The 21,147-nt window shown below is 42.2% G+C and overlaps 1 protein-coding gene across 2 annotated transcripts in view; it reads left to right on the forward strand.

Annotated features, from left to right (window-relative positions):
- Positions 1-21,147, forward strand: part of Vwa8 (von Willebrand factor A domain containing 8) — a 322,040-nt gene that overhangs the window by 136,693 nt on the left and 164,200 nt on the right. For both annotated transcript variants that reach the window (XM_041665254.1, XM_041665244.1), the window contains exons 18-20: positions 5,933-6,039; positions 7,204-7,310; positions 12,510-12,581. In XM_041665254.1, the coding sequence (XP_041521188.1) occupies positions 5,933-6,039; positions 7,204-7,310; positions 12,510-12,581 (286 nt within the window). The remainder of the gene's footprint in view (positions 1-5,932; positions 6,040-7,203; positions 7,311-12,509; positions 12,582-21,147) is intronic.

Consider the following 21,147-nt stretch of genomic DNA (forward strand, 5'->3'; position numbering starts at 1 on the left):
TTTTCTCTCCCTGGGTGCATCCAGCTGAGCTAAGCCTGTCTGCAGCATAATTCCTTGAATAGCTCATAGTTATAAGAGATCCCAGTCTTGTGTTTTAAACAGAACAGTATTAGAGATATAAACAATTTTTGATGCAAAAAAGCATCAACTGCATATTTTAAAGTCATAAGGTGCAGAAAGTACAGACAGTTATCCCCTTTACTTAGAGAGCATATTTTGCTTATAGGTCTGAGAGCAGAGATGCAGATACATGGTACTCAGCAAAGCAGGCAGTGTAGAAGATTAGGGGAATAGAACATGGTGGATATGTTAGAATACAGCATTCACCACAGCCTGTAAAATAATGCTGCCTATTGAACCAGCTTCTAGATCTTCTTAAGAAACTAATAGTGCATCAAGAAGTAAGAATTAATCTAATAAATGAAGAAGAATCAAAGTCAGGAGAATAAATATCAAACAGCCTCAAGTTGTAAGAATGTGGAAAGGTAAAGTTGAATATAGCCCAAAAGTCCATTGACTGCCGAATAGATGAATTAAGTGTGAGGCATTCATTCAATAGGATATGATTCAGTAGTAATACACATAAAGTAAAAATACGTTGAAAATATAAATGGTTGAGAGTAGAACAAAACATAGCATAGTTTTCTACAGCTCAGGGTACTGGGAAATAGAGTGCCTTTGAACTAGCAAAATGTTCTCATAATTGATTGAGACAATGCTTGCACAACTATGAACATAATTAAAATGATTAAATCATGCACTTTAAGAAATTGTATAGGCAGAAATTTTACATCAGTAGATCTGATATTAAAATAAAATGAAAGAAAGTAAAACCATACTAAGAAATGACTGATGCTGAGAAGACTTTGAAATAGGATAGGGCCTGCTGCTAGATTTCAGTGTCTATTTAAGCAGGATCTGTGGGTCTGCATGGTCATGAGGTAGCGGACCTTCAGCAGGGCCCCTTGCATGGAAAGTAAAGTAGACACGTTGGCTGCCTTGTTGACGTGTTTCTGCTCATGTGACCAGAGAAAAACTGAGAAAGCTTGCCATCTCTCTGGAACCTTTGTTGGGAAAGAGTCTCCTGTAGGAAATACAGTGCTCTGTGTTGCCTGGAACAAGTAGGAGGGCCTGTAGGGACACAGTTAGGATGGTAACCACAGGGTACGATTTTAGTTAACTCGTTCAGAGTTTTGAACTACCTATAGGCTTTCATAGAATAGCAACCCTAAAGCCTGTAATGTATCAATCCTTTAACTACCCAAGGTATTAAGCAGTCCATCTGAATATAAGGTCACAATATATGATAAGCTAGGTGTTGGAAAGATGACTCAGCAATTAAGAACAGTGATTGCTCTTGCATAAGGCCTGGGTTCAATTCCCAGTACCCATATGTTGGCTCACCACCATCTGTAAGTCTAGTTCCAACAGATCTAACACCCTCATCTGGCATCTCTGGACACTAGTCAAACAAGGGATGCACAGACATAATCAGCAGGTAAAACACTTAGACATAATAATGGTTTTCTTAAGTTACACTATTCTTGAGAAAGAAATATGTAGGAGATTTGACAGATAGGACATTCAGAAATAGAACTCCAGGAACTCAAAGTAGAACATTTGAAATTACCTAATGGGTATCCTTCAGAAGGTGTAAACGTTAGGAAAGTTTAAAACTAGGATATAAAGAAAAGCAGGAGTTGGTGAATTTGAAAGAAAAACTGAATAAAAAAAATTGAAATCAAAGTTTTGAAATAAAAGAAACCTGGCTGATAGCAGTCAGGACAGAGTTGTAGGAGCACCGCAGTGATGGAAGCTGGCACCAAAGATCCAACCATGCAGGGCTGCCAGCAAAGAAAGATACCAGGAGAAAGACTGACATCTGCCTGATGGAACTTCTGTGGGTTTTGCTGGGGATTGAGCCCAACATCCTATGCTTGCTAAACTACACCCCAATCTCCTGAAAGAATAAGAGATGGGAATTATTCCAGCATATTCCAGTTAAGAGTGTTCTAGAACTGTAAAGTATGAGTTTGTGTTGAAATGTGTCTGTTCACGAATGGGGCAAAGTAAAACAAATTCCCATGGCCTGAGAGTAATGCACAGACATAAGGACAGTGCTAAACGACTTGAGAAGAGCGACAGTAAATTCCAGAAGGATTAGATGTCCTATTTTTAAGTTACTGTCATATAAGTGAGAAAAAAGATTTGATGAAACCTAATTTCCCAGCCATAACCGAACTCTTAGTGAACCAGGAATATTCTTAGTAAACCATGGGTAAACACGATTTTCTTCAGCCTGATAAGGACTGCTGCAAATTTAAGCAGCAAACATTTCTCCTGGTAAAATACTTGGCATAGTTCCTTAAACGTTAGGAGAAAATGAATATATTATCTTGCACATTTTCTTCCAGTACCCAAGATAACATGATTGGTAATAGTAAAAGTATCCAAGAGGCAATCATGAAAGTTACTAGAGCCAACAGTCTAATGAAGTTCTTTGTGTGCTCAGATCGATGACATTCTTGTGCTTTTGCAACTGTGAGTCAATTAGATCAGACATGTAGTCCTTCTGTGGAAGGCAGAATCAATCTATTGATGGCCGTCAGAGGGAAGCTGTCCTTCTGTGGGAGGCAGAATCAATCTATTGATGGCCGTCGGAGGGAAGCTGTCCTTGGGCCTGCACAGAGGAGACTGGCTGCTAGAAGATGCAGACTCACAGTCTGCGTGTGCACTCAGAATCCCACAGTACAATGAGCTGGAAATAGAAAGTTCCCAAAGTAGCTAAGGAAAATGTGAGGGAGGTATATGTCTGTGCAGGAAGATACTGTCTGTTGTGTTGTGGCATTCCTCATAACCATGTTGCTTCAGGGAGACTATGAAACTATAGAAGCCACAGACTTGTGGAGCTTAGTCTATGTGAAAAGTATCATTTTAACAAAGGCTTAAGATTAACCCCATCCCATTGTTTTATAAAAGCGTAAACTCTGGATTATGTGCCAATGGACTGTAACTACTGTGAGGGTTAAAAGCCACCACCTGGGAGCATGTCTGGCAGTCGGTGACCAGAGATGGACTAGCACCCAGAGCCTGCAGGCTCGAAAGGAAAGGAGTCAGTCCCAGTTGGGCAAGATTCAGATAGGCATGGATGCAGAGAATGAGCGATTCCAGTATCCAGTTAACACTTGGGGAGAATGCTGACCGCTTTATTAGTTAGGGAAGTCGAACTTGAAATGAGACTGGTTACCATTCTATGCTTGTTTTTTTTTTTTTTTTAAATATTCTCTGAAGTTTTCTGGAATATTGACATACTTCAGAGTAAGTAGTGTTATTATCAAAGGCCGCAGTAAAGGCCTGCCTTGTTATCCGCTTGTGACCCGCGGGGGTGGAGCTAACACTTGCAGCCTCTCGCCCATGCATCATCTGTTGTCTTTACAGCAGCTGCAGTCGCGCATCTTCCTGCCAGCCTCAGAGTAACCCAGAAGCAGGAAAGAAACAAAAAGACTATAGGTTCATTTTTTTTTTTATAACCTCTTTTCATGTTGAGGCAATGAAAAGGAACTGATTTTATTGAGAATTTCAGGCAAAAATGAAAAGAGTTCCATAAACTACCAGTGAGGCCTTCTGGGAGTAGATGGAATTAGGAGAGGCAGCCCTAGCTGCCCGGCATTGCGCTGTTGCCCGCTCCCACTCCTGTCCTCCCCTTCTGCTCTACGTATAACTCCAGGGGCTGCAGCCTTCCGTTTCTAGATGTTCCAAACCCGTTCATTTGAGTCCTAAAAGTAGGACTAAAGGGCTTTAAGAGGAGTTCTACTGTGTTCTTTATTTTATGTTATATTGACTTATGCACTTCTAAAAATATTTGAGAAATTGATTCTTTAGTGGTAAGATTTTGGAAAGAGCTGTAAGAATCCAATCAGAGGTAAAGATTAGCGGTCCTGGAAAGTGAAGTCATGAAGAAATTATTCCTCCCACCCAAAAGTGAGTTACACGCATTGTTTAAAGATTCTAAAATGTGTAAAATTAATAGTATGTGTGTAAGATTTCACTTTGTAAAGTGTTACATAATTAAATCTAAAATCAACAAATCTGATAAGTAATCATACCCAGTGTTTAACAGTTATTGACATGACTTTTTTTATTGTCCCCAGGAATGGTTTTGCTTGTAGAGACTGACTGTCTAGTGACTGCTTGAATTTAAAAGCTGATTCCATTCTTTAAGAATGTGATTAAAAATACCTAAACTTCTTCAGACTTTTCTCTCAGTTCATTTAACTGTAAGTTTACTAGATATTAACAATTGCATTTAAATGCATTTGCAAAAGTACTGAATTTTATTTTTAGAACTGCCTAAACTAAATACTTTCAGGCTTTGAAACTGTATTAGTAACTTTTACATACAATAAATAACCACATATTACAAGCTACATTTATCAGATAGACCATATTATCTTAAGTCATCTAATACTATTTGTAAACTTAAGAATTCTAGTCACAAGTACTAATTAATTCATTATACATTCTGAGTAGACTCCTTGATATCCATTATGAATATCTGATTAGCTCTAATTACCACCCTACCACCCAGCCTTCCCTTTCGTGGGGTTACTGCAATCTGCCTCCTCATCTGGTCTTTCCTGTATCTTCTCTCTTCTAGGCTTTAGACAAAAGGCCAGAAATGTTCCAATATAGAACCAACCTGAGATTTGTGGGTAGGCTATGTAGAGGTCAGGGGTGCCAAGAATAGTTAGTAGACAAGTCAAAACTTTGTGTGGTCCACATCAATCCAGGTGACCTAACAGGGGGTGGTAGAGATGCCTACAAAGCCCTAATATCCCCAGACTCAGGAACAACTATGATAGGAAGGTTGGGAATGATGCCAGGGTGCAAAGACTCAAGAAACAGGACTCAAACACAGTGAGGTTTGGGAGATAAGGTGGGGGCTTGGTTTCAAGCCACAAAGCAGTGATGTCAGAACTGCGCTGGCATGCAGAACTGATGAGACACAGCCTAGAGGTGCATATACCTCCAAGTGCTCTTTTGGGACCCAGAGGAGGCAGTGGGTAGACAGGGTCAGGTCTGCGGCTCAGAATCTTTATGGGCACAGGGAATAATACCCAGTGTCTGACACCCTTCATTCACATGCCTCTGGCTCATGCCACCCTTCTACTGCTAGGGGTTTGTTCTCAAGGGGAGGGGACCATCCACAAAGCTTGGTACTGTGTGGACCTGAATTCAGATGGTTGGTTTGAGACATCAGAGCATCCGACCATGGCTTTATACTAGCACAGCACAGGCAATCACTGACTGAAGATCCTTTCTGTGAGTCGCTGCGGTCATACATTCTAAACATTACGTAGGAAACTGTTCCATGCCATGATGCTTATGGTGTCGTTGTAGTTGAAGACTCTGTCTCTTCTCAGATTGTTATTTTAACAACATATTTATAAAATAGGTGCAGAAAGATTTCTTAATGGAAGGAAACAAAACCAGATAATCTTTCATTCAGGAATTTGTGTTAGAAAATAAGAAAAACCTCATTAAACCACTTCTGATTTAAATTTGTGATTGCCACCTTAGAGTAGGCTAAAATGTTGCTGTTTTAGTTAAGAAAAATTTGATATGCCACTTATACAATAAACAAGAAATATGAGGCATATAAAATCCATTTATGAAAGAGATGACTTCATCATAATGTGAAAAATGTACGTTAATGAATATTGCTAATTACAAATAAGCTTAGTTATTAAAGATTGCACAAGCATGTGCTTTACACAAACTAAATTTATATTTATACTAAAATTTTATGCATTATATTTCATAGGTACATGGTTTCTCCTCGGTTGTAGTTAGTGAAGTATGTATGTTAAAAGTGACTTAAGAACCAAAGAAAACACTGAATTAATCAGAGCACTGCTATCCCTCTCCCTAGGTTCTTACCAAGCCTTGCTAGGTCAGCCCTGGAGAAGAATCTGGCAGATGCTGCAATAGAGATACGTGCTGGCGACAGCCTGGAGCCAGAGCTGGAGAACTACAAGTGTAAGTACTCGGCTCGGCTGGATTCGGTGACATTTTGTGTTACGTGTGTCAATAAAACCCTTGTCTTTTGTGTGTTGCACTGATAAAGTGAGTCTGTCTCTCCTCAAGCAGTCTAAAGGCCAGTCTACAACTGAACTTTTGGTATCGCTTCTTTCAGAGGGGGCCGCCCTCCCTGCCAAGAGTCAGTTTGACACTAATGGAATCAACCTGTCTAATTTTGACAAATATGTCTTTCCAAATATTTTCACCATACAGTTTAGAATTCTGTTTTCTTTGCACAGCATTGTATTTTGAGGACCACCAAGTTTCCTGTGGGGTGCGCCAAGGAGCATTTTCTAGGGAGACAGACTAAGGGGAGCCGGCTGTATGCCCTCCTCTTCCAGTCCCTCCAGTCCGCCGTTCTACCACCTCCACCTCTCTTCTGCATAGCCATGAGGAGAAGCTTGAAGTGGAGAAGACTGTGCACTCTGAAAGTTCTCTGTTCTGGACTTAGAGCACGGGAAAAAATTCCATTTTTAATGTACCTGTCTTCTCAAAGCACATGTGCGACCGTTCTCCAGCAGGACTGCAATGGTCATGAGCCCGAGCTCACAGAACAGCCTCATAAGGGCAGGTCTCCGTCCAGTTGATGTGATGGCCGTCAGTGTACTGCAGTGCCGTACTTTCTAGTTCTAGCTTCTTATCAGAACACAAGTTTATGTTCTCCTGAAATTACATTTGCCCTCAGTCATGATGGCGCCACAGGTGCTCAAACAGAAGCACCCTGTGAGACTTCTGGAAAACCAGCAAGCCTGCTTTCTCCCAGTATGTCCCCTATGTAGTTGAAATGTTATCAGTAAACATGGATTCTGTGAGCAGAATGATCGGAAGGCCTCCACCATGGCCGTGTGCTGTGCACTGAGCCCGAGTGGATGCTGCTGGGCCTGCTGTCGTGTGATCTCAGCAGAGCTGTGCAAGCTGGTTCACTGCCACTCTCTTGCTCTTTTCCTTCGTGGACTTACATTGGGTCTACAACATAAATTGGAGAGCTAGTGTTTTAGTTTATTCTTCAGCTGTTTAATTAAAATCCCGAAGCTGCCTGGCAGTGAGGTTGGCCAGACTAGACCTCTCTGGGTACTCGCAGGCATTGCTGTGACTAATCCTCTGCCTGTACACAATGTTCAGGTGAGATAGTGTCCGGCTCTCTGCGGATCGGCGCTGTCAGCGCACCAGTGTACAATGCCCAGGAGAAGATGAAAGTGCCCGACGTTCTCTTCTATGACAACGTTCAGGTGAGGGCATTGCTCTGTGGTCTCGGGCTAATCGCCGTCGTAGTAGCCAACACTCATCCAGATGACACTGATGTTTAATTGTGGTCATGATGTCCTAAATTCAGTTCAGATAAGGCAAAATGAAGGACTGAACTGTTTTTAACGACAGTGATATTAAGGTTTAAATTTCTTTCCAATGGTTAAAATTAGGAGTTATTGCTATGGATTTAAATATATGCATGTTGTGTGTACTCATGTTTTGTGACTGTGCTTGAGGCCAGTAAAATATCTATTGAATTAAAGCAGACCTACTGGCTGTCACTCGGGCTCCTAGTTCAGTCCTTCCTGCAGCTCACAGAAGGTGTGTCCTATATCTAGCTATATATCAAGTTATATAGATAGAAATAAAATACTCTTATCTATGATGTAAAAACAAAAACCTTGTTAAAAGGAACAATAGTGGGCTGGAGAGACGGCTCAGTGATTGAGAGCACTAGCTGTTTTTTCTGAGGACCCTGGTTCAATTCCCAGCACCCACATGGCAGCTCAAAACTGTCTGTAGCTCCAGTTCCAGGAGATCTGACACCTTCACACAAATGCACATAAAATAAATTTAAAATTTAAAGGAACGATATTTCTCAGTGTTGTCTGTCCACATTTCGCATGCTGTCTGTGAAAAGAAGAAAAAAAACCTGTTAAATTGTTATAAGTAAGAGTTGGAAAAACTCCAGACCAGCTGAGGTTGAAAAGCCCTCAAGCACGTAAGAATGTAGGAAGTTCAGTAGGAAGGAAGACCACTGTGTCCTTGAACGGTGTCTGTTGCCATGGCATTGGTGACACAGACATTGAAGACTGCAGATCTGCAGTGAGCTTTCCACAGATGCCCTGAGGGCCTTTCTGTAACCAGCTCCAGATGCCCCCACGCCCCCAAAGTGTAATGAGTCACTCATCAGTAAGGATTTTAGTTGCTGCAGTTCTGGGGATGCGACTTGATGCAGTTTGCTTCTGTGGTAGACACTGCTGCTTCATTTATGCTGTGTGTCCCCGTAGAAGCAGGAACCTTCATGTCACTTACGGGTGGAGGGCATAGCCAGTCCATCTTTTCTCTGATGGCCCGTAGTCCCCTTACCACAGTGCAGTGAAAGGGTCTTTCTAATGTTTCTCCCCTGGGGTTTTCTGTTGTCTCCAGTGAAGTTTCTAGCACATTTTAAATAAGTGTCAAGAGAATTAAAAAAGATGAATAGATTTTGAGCATCCATTCTAAGGAGTTTGTCTCATTAAACCTTTATTATGGAATATGACCCATGGAGCAATAAGGAGAAATTGGAGAATAACAAGATTAATAGCATTTTAATAAGTCCAAGGAACTTAAGACCAGAAAAATTAAATACCACAGGTTAGGCTTGTCCCTAAGGTATTGGGGTCCAGAAATGAAAAGTTATACACACAAACAGATGCATCTCCAAGACTCAATTGCTTTTCATGTGATGAAAAATACAGACTAAGAAGTATATATGGTTGTGTTGCTGTATAGTGTGATGGAGGTACATGCAGGTTGCTATGGTAACAAAATGAGATGATGGATGCCGACTGGAAAGCTTTCAGAAAACTCAGTCCACAGATTCTTGGATTCCGGTTGGAGAGTGTCAAGTGATGAGGCTGGTGCCTGAGGAGGTGCTGTTGTCCAGGCTTCACTGACGGAATCCGTGGCAGATTTCAAGTGATGAGGCTGGTGCCTGAGGAGGTGCTGTTGTCCAGGCTTCACTGACAGATTTCAAGCACGTTTGCACTTTGACTGACTTTGTCCTCACTCTCTTGTGTTGTCCAAGAGTTAGAATCAGATGGAGATAGTGGTGCAATGGTGATTGCAATGGTCGAGGTCACAGCTAAGGAGGATGTGAATGAAATAGGCAGTGACGGTGGAGACAAAAGGCGGTGCAGCCCTTATAGGACCCCTTAGGTGGTAGAAATTAGGGATTTTGTTTCCTACTGTCTCAGGGACCATATCATCTGGTGGAAAGAGGAAGAACAGAAAATCACTCCTAATTGTGCCCACAGTGAAAGGAGTGGGTAGAGTGTGTGAGGGGGCGAGCGAGGAGGTTGGGCCTGCGCAAGAGCATGAGGAGTAACCACTGCTCCCAGAGCATCAAGAGTCACCTGAAGAGCTTTGAAAACTGAGTGGCAAGTCTGTGAACAAAGAAACAGCCATGTCTGTCCTGCAGAGAACTCGTGTGCCCCAAGGGAAATGAAAGTTTCAGGAGCTAAATTGGTCAGTCAGAATCTAGGTCGGAAATAATAAAGACCCTAGGTCCCAGCTGTGCCAATAGAGAAGAAAGAGTCCCTGTCTCTGTCTCTCTGTCTCTCTCTCTCTGTCTCTCTCTCTGTCTGTCTCTCTCTCTCTCTGTCTCTCTCTCTGTCTCTCTCTCTCTCTGTCTCTCTCTCTCTCTCTCTGTCTCTGTCTCTCTCTCTCTCTCTCTCTCTCTCGCTCTCTCGCTCTCTCTCTCTCTCGGTGTGTGTGTGTGATTTTAATGAGAGTCCCGAAAAGAGAGGGACAAGATGGGCAGTGACCATGATGATGTCACAGTTTGATCGAGAGGAAGAAAGGGTTCTTTTTAATGGGGGTGGGGAGGTTGCAGGAGGGAAAGAAAGCTGAAGATGAGGAAGTGAGGGGTCATGTTTTGGATGAACGGAGTTTAGGAAATTGGGGACTAGCAGTCATCACCGAGAAAGCCTGCAGACTGCCTGCTCCAAGTTATAATTGCCTGCAGCTGAAAAATCTCGAGTTTTGTTTGTTTTCTTTTTTCACATTTTGTGAGTTGATGAATATACATGGGTGCACATGTGCCATGCACTGACCCACGTCATGTCCTGGGCGTCCAAAAGAAAGCAGCCAGGAAGATGGTGAGAAAGAGCAAAGATCAGAACTGCAGGAAGATGGGTAGAAGGGAGAACCTGCCCGTGGTGCTGCAGAGACTGAAGAACTCACTGGTGTTGGCAGTGACCTTAGCCTTAGCGGATGGCTCCAGTCAGCAGGCAGATGCAGTGAAGGTCTGCAGCAGAAGGACGTGCGAAGAGACTTAGAGCAGAGGCAGAGCAGATGGCTCTCCAGTGTCCCCTGGCCACGGGTGTGCTTCTGGGGAGTCAGCGTGATGAAACAGCCTCTGAATTTTTACTCGGGTAAAAGGAGCCACCATCTCCAGATCATCTTAGGAGCGAGCTCCAGTGTGACACCCAGGTCCCTCTCCTCAAGGACCTGTTCACTTTAGGACAGTCTTTATTTATACTGTTAATACTCTTCTTGTTTATTTTTAATGTTCCAGAAAAACTAAAAATGAATATACTCATTTTACTTAAAACCTTTTTAAATTTTAGTTCCCCAGTGTATCTAGTTTAAGAAAACTAAAAGTACCATTCGTTGTACTTGTTCTTGAAAGTGGTGAAAAAAATAACTTAGTTTTGACAAGTTTTGAGTGTCAAAAAATATCAAGAAAAGCAAACCAGGAAAATTCTAAGAAATATGTGTAGCATGTATATATTATAAAAGGATTTTTGTTTCAAAAATAGAGAATTTGAGTAATCTGAACACTTTGTTTATGGGCTGTTGTTGATTTGGTCCAGAAATCAAGAAGAGAGACTCGGGGTTGAGACTCTGCTGGGACGCAGCTCTTGTTGCCATCCCATGAGCCTTTGTCCTTACCTGTGTCCTATTTTTTGGTACACAAAAGAGCAATGCAGTCTCCTCTGTGGCTCCTGTGAGAAACTCTAATGTTGCCCTTTTGTCTTATTGTGTCATAATTCGAATGAAAAATAATGGAAGTCCGAAAGTACCTTTTTAATTCTAAGACTCTGCATAGCTTTGTAAGTGGTTGGTCTAAGTGTCTGAACAAGTGGGTCTGTTTCTGGTGCCTTCTCTTGGGTGCTTTTCCTTCTTTTTGTTAATATATAGTTTACAAACTATATGTACTTATGTATATTTTTTAATTTTATCTTATATATAAAAATGTAGCTGGGTGGTAGTGGTACACGCCTTTAATCCCAGCACTTGGGAGGCAGAGGCAGGTGGATCTCTGTGAGTTCAAGACCAGCCTGGTCTACAAGAGCTAGTTTCAGGACAGGCCCAATGCTATAGAGAAACCCTATCTCAAAATATGTATGTGTGTGTGTGTATATACACATACATACACACATATATATGTGTGTATATATATGTAAATATACACTTAAAAAAAAGAAAGTCCAAAATGGAGGTATTTGATTACTTTTGGTAGCATGTGTTTACTTACATTAGTAAGCATCAATTTAAATATTACTTTAATTATAACTTCATTCTGCAGAGCATAAATAAATATATTTGAATTGAATTATAAAATTATTTGAAATATTGGTCAGTAGTTTGCTCTTGCTCAGATGGGCAATTTGAAGTTTTCAATATTGGTGACCTAATTGATTACTTACCTTACTTTTATCCACATCATTAAATATGTTTTTAATTACAGCCAGGTTTGGTAACATGTCGTAACCCTATGTAAGCCACACATTAAGTCCAATTTCCAGTCAACAACCTTGAAGGAGCAATAGACTTAAACTCTCTGACTTTAGTCAAGGTGGAACTGACCTGGCCACTTTGTGTTTATGACACCCAGATGTGTGGCTACTAACAAAGATATTTTGATGTAGGTGCGGTTACTTGGTGTTTTGGGTATTAAGATGGTAATCTCTTTGTTTGTTCCTTGTATCATGATAAAAAAAATCTTGTTTTCTTGTAGATTGGGGTATTTAAAGATCGTAAGAAATAAAAAATACAGGTTCTTTCAGTATCCACTGGATTGCCCCCCGGGCACTGTCCTATGTCTCTGTATGTCTTTGTGTCTCTGTCTGTTCATCCTAATCCACACACCCCTACCCTGGAACATGCAAACCCATCAAGGCTGGACCCCCAGATGTCACCCCAGTGTGGGGCTATGATAGTAGCACACACCTTTAATCCCAGAACTAGGTTGACAGAGGCAGGTGTATCTCTGAGTTCTCCCAGCCTTGTCTACAAAGAGTGTTGAGGACAGCCAGGACTACATAAAGAGAACTTGTCTCAACAATGACAATAACAAAAATGTGTTTTAATTCAAGCCAGTTCCTTTTGTATTGTAATATATGTGCTACATTTTAAGATAACACCTCTATAGCAGCCTTATTTGACCTTGATTGTATTTTTTTTTTTTTTAGCACATGGTAGTGATGGAAGACATGCTCAAAGACTTTGTCCTTGGAGAACACTTACTATTGGTCGGGAACCAGGTGAGTTATGGCTGGGAGCAAGCACAGATGAGTGAATGCTAGTACTTCAGCAGCAGTAAGTTTCTTCTTTGGGGAATAAACATTTAGAAATTCTTTTTTCTTAATAAAACATATTTAAATTCACAGCCTGAAACTCTTTACCATTCAAAGAGTAACCTGTACCATCTGAGTCTTAGCATTATCCCAAGGTTAACCATCTTCACTCACGTCCTATCACCTCGCCCATTGACCCCTGGGATGTCTGTGCCTTCCCACTGCTACCCCAGTCCTGCCCACCATCACCTGCCAACAGGAGTACAGAAAAGATCTCAGACCACAGTGGCACCTCCTGTGCATGCTGAGATCCCTCTCGGCCAGGTTGTTGGGGTGCACAAGCTGAGTGTTTCTACGTCTTTTTGCTGTAGTCAACTCCTCCTTGCTCTCAGATACAGCCCACATCTTTAGTGTGCCATGCAGTTTGCAGGTTGCCACTTCTGCACACTACTCCAGCCCAGGCTATGGTATGTCTTTCTTAGCTTGTGCTGCCTTGAACCACCCTGGCCTTCCTTCAGGTTCTCATCTCTTTAGTGTTTGGTTCATGTCTGTCCTTCTACCTGGCGCTTCCCTTTCCAGCTCCTGGGAGGGATGCTTTGCCTTGCCTGAGCTAGATTCCATTGCATCTCTTCTCTTCTAGCCCTTCTTTCTCACTGTATTTCCCATGTAGCGACCATCCTCCCAATTTACATGCTCCACGTGCAGAGGAACAAGAAGTGTATTTCTCTGGCTCATTACTGCTATGTAGTGGAGATGGTATCTATATATGCTTGTGTAAGGAATGGATGGACACTCTGTCTTAGAACATTCTGATTGTTTTCCTCAGTTGAATTATCAGATCCAAAATAAGTAGCTCTTTAGTTTTTTACAAGTTGATCTTATTGGCAATCAGAAACTTAGCCTTATTTTTGTGTTCCTTGTTTTGTTCTTACATAAAAATACAGATTCTTTTATGTATAACTTCTCAAACCTACAGTTAAAATTTTATTCTTTTTTATACTTAATTACAGTTAATTTTATTCTTTTTTGTACATGCATGCGTCTCAGATTACATTTGGAGGTCGGAGGACAACTTTTTATTCTTCCACCTCGATCCTGAGTCAGAGTCTCTCTTCATACTCTAGGTTAGCTGCTCACAAACTTCTGGGTGATTGTCCACTCCATCTCACTAGATAAACACTGCTTCTGCGTCAGGCACTTTCATGGGGTGTCCAGGAATCAAACTCTGGTCATCAGACTTGCTGGAAGCACTTTAGCTGCAGATCCTGCTCACTGGCTCTCAGTTTTAGAAACTCTATCCAGATGGGCATGTAGTTGAAGGCATAGATCTGGAATTGAGTGGCAGCAGGTCCAGCAGCCACTCTCCCCGTGAGTGGACTCTGGCACACTGCTCAGCTATCTGAGGTCTCACTGGCAGTGTAAACAGAATGCACTCTGCTGTGCTAATGTAAAGATGGCGTGTGATAAACCATGGGGAGGATTCCACACAATGCTGAGTGCCAGCTAAAAATAAAACATCACATAGAAGTTGTAAAAGCATTTTTGTATTCTCTTGGTTCACTTTTTTCTAAACAAGAATTAAACATAAAATAGATAATTCATGCTTGTTTTCCACCATTTGAAATGCCCTACCTACTTCCGTTCCTTGGTAGTCGTTTTTCTAGTAAGTCTCTATAGGTTAATGAAAAGTGGCTGATAGTGGCATTGAATCCTTGCTGGTCTTATCTAATTGAAAAATGATGATTCTGAGCCAGGCGGTGGTGGCGCACGCCTTTAATCCCAGCACTCAGGAGGCAGAGGCAGGCGGATCTCTGTGAGTTCGAGGCCAGCCTGGTCTACAAGAGCTAGTTCCAGGACAGGAACCAAAAACTACGGAGAAACCCTGTCTCAAAAAATCCAAAAAAAAAAAAAAAAAAAAAAAAAAAGAAAGAAAGAAAGAAAGAAAAGAAAAATGATGATTCTGGACTTAATAAAGCCCAGAGTCCTTTTATTATTTCTTTTAGGATGAAGGTATGGTCTTATTAATCTTTAATTTTTATTTTTTAGTACTTATTACATGGTCCTCCATCTACATCCCCCGTCCCATCCCGAGGTCCCACCGAAGCTCACAAGCTCAGAAGGTTTGGGACTTTTGTTTTTGAGACAGAGGCTCACTCTGTGTCTCTGGCTGGGCTGGAACTTAATATGTAGACCAGGCTAGCCTTGTGCTCACTGAGACCCACTCACCTCTGCCTGCTGGATGCTGGAATTTAGAAGTGTGTGCCACCCAGCCTGGCTCAAGCCCAGAGTTCTTAACAGACTTTGGTCTCTTAAAGCCTGGACTACTTAGTGTGTCCTTTGAAAACTCCTGCTGTCAAAATAATGGCCTCAGACATGACTGGCAACTCAGCAGCAGATCAGAATGGCAGAGAGCTGGGCTTGAAGGAGTTTCTCAGATACAGGAGTGCCAAAGGCGGGTCTCTAGCGGTCAAGGCATGACTGACAGACCAGCCCTTTTCATAGCAGCAGGATTTTCAGTTCTTTGATTACAAACCTGGAAGTCTAACATCAGCATCTACTGGGTCCAGTGTTGCAGGGACCTTTGGGCTGTGTGTTTCTGCTGCCTGTTCCTTTCAGTCATCTCAGGGAGCAGTCTGCCTCCTTCAGACTGCCATTTATGTCCCCTTTTCTGATCCACTCCTTTCAGCGTGGCATCTAATTTTCAATATCTGTGCTGGGATCCCAGTGAGAGTTGGTTTCCTGTGTGGGTATTTGTCCTGTCTTTGCCAGCATCTCTCCACCCACACTCCCTCTTTTCCTAGTGCTTTTATCCTCGCAGTAGCGATGCACTGTCATGGAAATGAAGCAGGGGGCACAGAAACCCAGACCTGTTGCCCAGGTCTGAGACACAGAGTAAATCACTACCCTGACTCCATTCTCTGAAGTGATGAAGTAGGCTATTTTTAGATTTCTGTCAGTCTCCTGTTAGATTCAGGAGTTTGTCTGCCCTCTCTGCCAATGCCAGTGAACCATTAAGGGCCTTGGTTATACCAGGCTCCTCTCTGCTGCTTTGTGTATAGTGTTTATCGGGTATTTGAAAAGTATCTTAGAGGGCTCTGCATTTCCTACTTAGTAGACAAAGTATAAATGTCAATAATTCATAAAGTATTAGAAGTAATTTGAATTTAAAATTTAGACGGATTTTTAGGACATCTTAAAACAATGGGCCAAATTCTGTAAAATTGCCCCTACTGGGTCAGGCACAATCTAGGCGAGTACACGGCTCAATGCCCATTTGCCTGAGGGAGCTCAGATCTGAAACTAGAGGCTTGTGAGCAGAGCTAGGTGATCTGCATGTTCTGAGCAATCACTGGCTAGCATTTAGCAATGAAGAGTGGCACCCATGCTTGTATTTACCAATCAGAAGATGGGAGTTGAACCAGTGTGGCTGGCTTAAAACCCCAATAGAATTGTATAAACACGTGAGCCAGCTAAGTTCCATTTCAAACTTGTTTTCTAGAGTTGATATCTGTATAGAAGAGCCAGGGTCTGGTCAGCCTTTGTTTGCCTCCTCCTGAGGGTATGAAGAACTGACATCTGTATAGAAGAGCCAGGGTCTGGTCAGCCTTTGTCTGCCTCCTCCTGAGGGTATGAAGAACTGACATCTGTATAGAAGAGCCAGGGTCTGGTCAGCCTTTGTCTGCCTCCTCCTGAGGGTATGAAGAACTGACATCTGTATAGAAGAGCCAGGGTCTGGTCAGCCTTTGTCTGCCTCCTCCTGAGGGTATGAAGAACTGACATCTGTATAGAAGAGCCAGGGTCTGGTCAGCCTTTGTCTGCCTCCTCCTGAGGGTATGAAGAACTGACATCTGTATAGAAGAGCCAGGGTCTGGCCAGCCTTTGTCTGCCTCCTCCTGAGGGTATGAAGAACTGACATCTGTATAGAAGAGCCAGGGTCTGGTCAGCCTTTGTCCACCGCCTCCTGAAGGTGTGAGGAGCTGACATCTGTGTAGAACAGGGAAGACTCTGGTGAGCTTTTGTTTGTTTCCTCTTGAGGGTGTGAGGAGCTGACATCTGTGTAGAACAGGGAACACTGATGAGCTTTTGTCTGCCTCCTCTTGAGGGTGTGAGGAATACAAAGCACCTGGAGGGCCCTTAGCAACTGCAGACAGAGGCTGCCTGGCAGGTTCCCTTTCTCTGTTCTTTTTCCTTTTTTTCCCCTGGAAGGTGTGCTTTTGCAGTCATGGTAACTAGGCCTTTTTCAGTAGCTTTGAATGCCACCCTACTCTGCTGAACAGTAGGTCTCATACCTTCCAGAATTTGGTATTCCTTCTCATCAGTACTGGTTTCTCCCTTGGAAAGCATCACCATGAGAAAAAGGCAAGCCCATGAGAGCGCAGGCAACAGGCTGAGGACTCCTGGGATGGTGTAGCCACTGTTTTCTCTGAAACAATCCGGGAACCCACAGTTTCTTTATAGGTTTTATTTTGAAATTAAGCAAACTGTAGCAATGCTCAGTCTCCTTCCTTTCTCTTTCTAAAGCATTGGTGACAACTCAGGAACCAGAGTGAAGTGAAGCTTTGGGGACTAAATAGGACAGAGACGTCGGCCGTGCATTGGCGTAGGTGTAAACATAATGGATGTTCTTCATAGGAGCTGGTGGTAGTCGGAAGTAGGCTGCCATCCTTCTCTCTGTGAACTAGCACTGGCTGGATCCATGAGAAGCTTTAAGTGTGTTGTAGCTGGAGGTATTTCAGAAGGTTCTTGTGTTACCAGTAGCAGTTTTTAGGCAAGGGGGAATTCACGGAAGTGGGTGTTGATTTTGAGGTCTGTCACCTTTTTGCCCTTATCGAACCCTTTCCCCCTTGTAAATACTCCTGTCTTTTCTACACATCTACAGCATCCGTTAGGAAAAGCTGAAAACAGGTCCACTTACAACATTCCTCAAAATAAATGAAGATAAAGTAGTTTCCATTGTACTTTGACAAATAAGTTTTAAATTTCTATTTTCAATGTGGGATTTTTCTGCCAGAGCAGTCTTTCTAGGAAATGAGGCACAATTGCTACCTTTGAACCAAATGGGACAGGTGTCCTGGACTTTTATATGTTTGATGGTCACTTAGCCTATGCTGCAGATGTAGGAAGTCTGCAGAATGTCACCATGTGCCCCCCACCACTACCTTGTAATCACAGTGTTGCAACTTCCCCTTTCTTGTAATTAGGAGCTTTTTCTGGTTTTATTTTTTATTATTATGTTATCATGCTACACAAATATTCATAGAAACCAGGTTAGAGACGAGTTTACAGGTATGTATGCCATCTTTATTTTATTCTGAAGACCCTGGGAATAAATATTTGGGAAGAAGAATGATTGAGTTTTGAGAACAGTTGAATTTTATTAGACATTTGAGGGGAATGTATTTTTCTAATACAATCTAAAATGCTCGCCTACCCTTTCGTAAGAATTATTTTAAAATCTTGTCTGTTTTCTTTAGAAATCAAAGTTTAACCAACTGCACAACCAATGTCACTTGGTTTTGGTAGTAGGCAAAACTTCATAGCAAGTTATCAGCATTTGACCCAGGCTTAATGAGGTACAATTAATTATTCACAGTGACCCCTACCTCCTGAACAATCTATTAAAATCACTTGTCAATCTTTTTTTCATTTTAAGTCAACTTTTTTGGTTATCATTTTATGAAATAATAGCTACCTGCTAACGTTTCCAATCTTAACTTTTTTGTTTGTTCCGTCATTCATATTTTCCCCTTGTCAAGATTGGAGTGTATGACATGGACCTTGTCACACAGGACTCCTTATGTGAACTCTTCTCCACCTTGTGTTCTTCATGCTGTAGCATGACTCACTCTTCAGTGCTCCATTCAGCTGCGCATCTGCAGTTAGACAGTTCTCGGGTTTATTTTTCTGCTAAATCTGAAGTGTTTCTTTCCAGTCTCCAATGGACTCAACAGTGTTATTTCACAACTGATTTTTCAGTCAGGTTCCATCACAGTCTGACCAATGCACTGAGGTGGGTGCCTTCCATGTCTGTTTGAGGTTCTATTCAGGTCAGTGTTTGCTACTGTGGCAAACTCCTGAGAGAAAGGACCTAACAGGAAGAAGAGTTCCTGTGGCTCCATTTCAGAGGTCTCAGCCTTGGCTGACCGGCTCTGCTGCACTGGCTCACCGCCAGCCTTAACCCTCATGTTGGGAAGACATGGTGGAGGGAGACACTCAGCTCAAGTGAAGCCTGGAGCTCCGTAAAGCTTCACTAGACCTGACCTCCAAGTCACCCCTTCCACTCTGTCAGTCCCTGATTATCCCGTCCTCAGTAGTGCCCCCAGCTGGTGACCAGCCTTCAGTACACAAAGGATGTTTTTTCCTATTATCCTTATTTGAGAGATACCTGCCCATTCCTAGTATAAATATTTTATATAGAATTATTTCAGTATAGAGGGAATATTTTTATAAAGTAAACTTTACTCAACCCATTTAATTTCTTGAATAATTTATACAACAAAATTAAATTAAATTCATTTGTTCTAAGCTAACCATAACGTTTCATTAACTTTATAGCATTTGATTTGATCTATTTTATGTTGGAGAAGTCAGAAAACATTTGCTTTTGTGTCAGCCCCGCAGAACCGTGCCCATTGTTAGTATTCTGTTTCTCTTTACTACGTTTACTATGGATAGAAGGTTCACAAATGCTTGTTGACTTATCTAGTATTAAGATGCTGCACATATTTTATTGCCAAAATGAAAGAATGTGTGAGTCTTGCTAACTAGTTGAAAGCGGGCCTGAGCAGGTTGCTTCTGTGTTCATCAGGAGCACCCACGTCACTGTGCCAGCATAGTTGCCTAATATCTGTAGAGATACTGAACAATTTGTCCGTGACTGTTCTTGTCTGTTTCCCAGCTGGTGGTGACAGTGGGAAACTTGGGTAGCTCAGTGTGCTGCACTTCCAGTAACTCCAGCAGCCGAGGGTTCCAGGGCTCAGAAGTATTTGGTACTTTGTGAGCTTTTCTCGTTAGTGAAGACACCTGAGTTATAGCCAGGAAAAGGTTGCCGTTCTGTCACATTCTCCCTGCCAGATTAGTTTTTCCATCTTGCATTTTTAGCAAACCATCTTTTTCATATTTATTTTGGATTTGTGTTTTCTTCTTGAGGACATGTTGATCTTCCTGTCCCCTCCATGGCTTGTTTGGGGTACTAATGGCTAGCCATGTTTCCGAAGTGTCTGTGCTGTTTATAGTAGCAATGTATTTGTTTCCTAGCTGATTGCAGGGATGTAGATCTTGCTCCTGCGTGAAAAGGGCCGTAGCCTCTGGCAGGAAGCTTTATGATCAGTTGTGTGGGAGCCATATGCTTGAAGTCTTTGTCTTCTTATCTTGGTTCTGCTGCAAGATCCCATCTTCATGAATATTTAGGGTTACTTACTGTTCATTTTCAGTGAGCTTATTTTTCTGGTGATATAAATAGCTTGTTTTCATTGAGAGAACATGGAAAAATAAGCAATTGACACTGATTATATAGCAGCAGTCTCCTTTGTTGTAAAATTAAAGAATAGTATTGAGAGACTAATTAGCCTAGGACTTCGTATTCAGATGAGTAAACCTAGACCCAGACGATGGCAAGACACCTCATCTCAGAACAGTTGAGCAAAGATTATAGCCCAGGTGTCCAGAGTCCTAGGGTAATATACTTTAAGGCATGTTAAGCAAAGAATTTGAAGGTTTACCATATAGTAAAAATTTCTCAATTTAGAAAGCCAACTAGAATTTCTTCTGGTTATTACCATTTTTCTTCTTTGTTATTGTTTCCTATAGGCAGTATTTAATGAAATTAGTTACTTTTCTAAAAAGGAGCTCAGGATGGTATTGAAAGAGCATTTCTAAACAAACTGAAACAATACTGTTCAGACTATTGAAGAATGGAGGGAAACTGGAAAGAAGGACAGAGTAAGGCTTCTGTGTAGAGCAAGAGTTGCGCTCTGTCGATGGCCAGCCCTGTCCTGGAACTACTTTAGCGCTCTGCTGCAGAGAGGGCTGGCCTGCCCTTCGCTGGCTACCTGCCAGAGTCTCAGAGCTCAGGCTCGACGTTCCCAGCTACTTGGTGGAGTGAATTGAAAGCCTCGGATGTCATCGTGACACAGTCTCCACAAATCAGTCATGGAAACTGCCTCCTGCCATCTGTCTTGTGTGACAAAATACAGAATGCACCTGAAGACGGCGCACCAAAACGGACTTGGCTTCACGGTCCCGTGTGCTCAGGAACCTAATTAACCTCACTCCCTCCCAGCACATTGCTGCCTCCTTGTCCACAGCTGGTGTGAGCATCTGAGCCATTCTGCACTGAGGGACATTTGTGCGTGAGAGAACTCTGTAAATGTTAATCCCGCCACTTTCTTTGTACACAGAATTTTATCATGAAAAACAGAAGGCCCCTACAAGAGGTGTCTGTCCCCTTAAGTGCACAGTGGACCTGGACTTCCTCTTTCTTTTCTCCCATGCATGGCCTCCTTCCTTCAGTTTTGTGGTTATTGCCTGAAGG

Source organism: Microtus oregoni, unplaced genomic scaffold (genome assembly GCF_018167655.1).
Source record: "Microtus oregoni isolate MIOR12 unplaced genomic scaffold, Mior012 000001F_ref0000356, whole genome shotgun sequence".
In the NCBI taxonomy this organism is placed as follows: Eukaryota; Metazoa; Chordata; class Mammalia; order Rodentia; family Cricetidae; genus Microtus; species Microtus oregoni.